This window comes from Scleropages formosus, chromosome 1 (genome assembly GCF_900964775.1).
Source record: "Scleropages formosus chromosome 1, fSclFor1.1, whole genome shotgun sequence".
Taxonomy (NCBI): domain Eukaryota; kingdom Metazoa; phylum Chordata; class Actinopteri; order Osteoglossiformes; family Osteoglossidae; genus Scleropages; species Scleropages formosus.
The window spans coordinates 43,914,997-43,918,396 of NC_041806.1; the positions used below are offsets into that span (position 1 = coordinate 43,914,997).

At 38.9% G+C, this 3,400-nt stretch overlaps 1 protein-coding gene across 1 annotated transcript; it reads right to left on the bottom strand.

Moving 5' to 3' along the window:
- Positions 1-334: 334 nt before the first annotated feature.
- On the bottom strand, positions 335-2,832 carry LOC114911864 (trace amine-associated receptor 1-like). Its single transcript, XM_029256088.1, has 2 exons — positions 2,696-2,832; positions 335-1,403 (listed from the first exon to the last, which is right to left on the bottom strand). The coding sequence occupies exon 2, from the start codon at positions 1,370-1,372 to the stop codon at positions 335-337; it is 1,038 nt and encodes a 345-aa protein (XP_029111921.1). The 5' UTR covers positions 1,373-1,403; positions 2,696-2,832.
- Between the last annotated feature and the right edge of the window lie 568 nt (positions 2,833-3,400).

Sequence of the window (3,400 nt, forward strand, 5' to 3'; positions counted from 1 at the left end):
ACACAGGCTGACGTACTATCTATGAAAAGCACTTTTTGCCTTATTATAATGTTTTTTAGTGAAATTTTATGTCCAGTTCTCACTGTCTGACTCCAGCTGTTTTCACTCTTTATATGTACACATGTGCACAGTTTTTGTCTATCATAGACTGTTTCATTCCCAGGCAGTTTTCCTGTTTCGTGTAGTTTGCCGCCTGAAACAGGATTTTGTTCAGTATAGCATCTTGAGGATAAAGTGACATTTAAAGTCACTTAATTGTCATTTATTGATTTTTTTTTTTTACAGACCTCAGCTACATCAATTTATTGATTGGTTATTAAACAAAGGCTTTGTTCTAGTTAGTAAATAAATTTGTTCCTGAAGAATTGGGATTATATATTTTGCAAAATATTATTGTTATGAAGGCTTTCCTGAACCAACTGTAGAAGAATGCATAAATCAGGGGATTAAATGCTGAATTTAAAAAGCCGATCCAAACCATTGCTTCAAGCAGGAATGGTGGAGTAGAATAGCCGATGACTGGATCAATGATGTTGCATAGAAATAAGGGGGACCAGCATGACAGAAAAACACCCATAACAATTGCAAGGGTCTTGGTAGACTTCCGTTCCATCTTGCTCTGAGTTTTGCTCCTTTCAGAGTTTTCATTGTGATAGCCTGAGGTGTGAATAGATCGAGCCTGTCTCTTTGCTATGAGGAAGATTTTCCGGTAGATACCAATCATAATGAATCCCGGGATGTAAAATGAGACAGTGGAAGATGTAAAACTTGATGCAAAACTTTGGAACAAAATACAGCCTCCAACACATTCAACGTTTTCATAATAAAAGTCCTTAATGCCCCAGATATTCAGCTCTAGGAATATCATCCCAAACCCAGTAAGAACAGACAGGCTCCAGCAGATCAGGATCATGACCAAAGTGACACAGTTTGTGATTCTTGTCTGATACTGTAGGGGCTGACAGACAGCATAATATCGATCAATAGATATGAAGGAAAGGTTTACAATGGATGCAGTGCTTAAAGTGACAGATGTACTATTGTGGAATTTACAGAACAGATTGCCCAAATACCAGCAGGTCTCCAGCGAACGAACTATGCTAGGTGGCATGATGATGGCTCCAAGAAGGAAGTCAGCGATGGCCAGGGAGAGGACGAGGAAGTTAGTCGGAGTGTGGAGCTGTTTGAAATGAGCTATTGCGATGATGACGAGAAGGTTTCCAAAGACCGTGAGGAGAATGGCAGCTGCAAAAAAAATGTAGAGAGGAACTCGTACTGCCATGGAATAAATATGCTGTGGACAAGACTTGTTGGAGGATTCATAACAGAAGTGCAAGTTTTGAGATGTCCCGGGATGGCTGTAGTTCATCATCAATGGCTTCTTTTAGATAAATCCGTTTCACCTTTAAAAAACAAAGGAAGAGATATCTCACAAATTAAATCAATTATAGTATGCAAGTACATGCTCAACATTTTGTTTTGAAAGACTAAGAAAATGTTTACATCTATCACAAAAAAAAAAATCCACTAGGAATATCGTTAAAAATCGGTGATATTCTGGAAGAGTTTTATGCAGCTACTTGTGTGATGAATGTCGTTGGATCTGGTGAAAGAAACAAACTAACTGTACATACATTTACATTTTTTCATTTAGCAGACGCTTTTCTCCAAAGCGACTTCCAAAGAACTCTATGTAGTGTTACCAGCCCAAACACCTTATTCACCAAGGTGACTTACACTGCTACACGACTTACTATGGGTCACTCATCCATACACCAGTGGAACGCACTCTCTCTGTCACTCATACACTATGGGGAACCTAAACAGGATGTCTTTGGACTGTGGGACGAAACCAGAGCACCCGGAGTACACCCACACAGACGAGGGAAGAACATGCCAACTCCACACAGACTGAGCAGGAATCAAACCCACGTCCTCTCACACTACCCAGGCGCTGTGAGACAGCAGCGCTACTCAATAGTACTTAAGTGTCACACATCTGTAGCTATGTGTTACACTTGTACAACACCACTAGTCAGATCACAGTCTAGATCATTTCAATGTCTTTATCAAAGCAGTTCACTCAAGTCTTTTCAGAAAGGTTTATATTTGCAAAACCTTAATTATCATACTTTTACAAGTTTTATTTGAGAAGAAATATTAAGAACTTTCAGTGTTGAAAAAGTAAAATTACACATTTGACAAAAACTGTCACATCTAAGAGTGCGACATACTTTTAATAATAATAATGTCTATACTCATCTAACTATTTTCAGACATTTCTAAAAGGATTCTCCAAGAGATCAGTTAAAACTGGCTTTTACATAATTTTACACCGAGCAAGTACAACTAAATTTGTGCCAAGTGCAAATTTCAGATGTTTGTCTGATGTCCTGTAAATCATAGCAAATAGATTAAATATCTTCATCATTGCAGGGAAGATCTGTTGTTAGATCCTAAGATATGGTCATTGCTGTGTGTTTCAGAAACTGACAGCGACTGAATGCACTTTGAACTGGATTTCGCTCATACCTCATCTTTCGTTTAAAGTACTGAACTAATTTTGCTTTCCGTTACAGCTAAAATCCCTTCAGGGTACATTTACTTCATTTACAGTTTAGAGCTCATGTGAATCAAATCATACAAATCATTGAACTGCGTTGAATGTGGTTGATCAAGCTCCATTAACTCTTACCTTGGTGTGATGTCTTGTCAGATGCTAATGTCCAGCAGTAGTCAGGACAGTTCTGCTATATACTCAGTTTCCAGCTGCCTCGATCTCCAAAGTTTGCATTGTTCCTTCTTATACTCCAACTGATTTCCCAGTGGTCAGCAAGCCCCAAGACCTGCCATTAGTCCACTAAGAAGTGATTGAGGTTTAATTACACTCAAGTGGCAGACATTTCCCTCTTGCCCTTCTTCCTCTTAACATCCTTAGTTGCCACAACAGCTGAAGCTGGGTGTATGCTTTCTTTGATGACTGCATTGTTCATGGTCCATCATTGTGGAAGAAATGGTGTGTTCCTTATGAAGTCATCCAAGAGAGCAGCAACATTACTGTTTTACAGTGTGTTCACATATTAACAGTTTGTCCTGAGAGAAAGTTCAGGCATCAAAAATATGTGCAGCTTCCAACGCAGTGGCAGTCATCATAATAAAAGCATTGTGCTTACAAGAGCAGGTTTCATATTTCTGAGGATGTCTTACACCCTAGTGTATCATTTCTAAGCAAAATGTGCTGAATCATGCAGGAGTACATGTGGAGCCTGTGTTAAATTTAATTTATACAATACATTTTTGCACCAGCAGGGGATGGTGGAGTGGCATGGCATAGCCTTTGTGGCATGCGTGGCATGTACTGTGAAAAAATCAATAGACTCCTGTATTATTAAGTTATTAT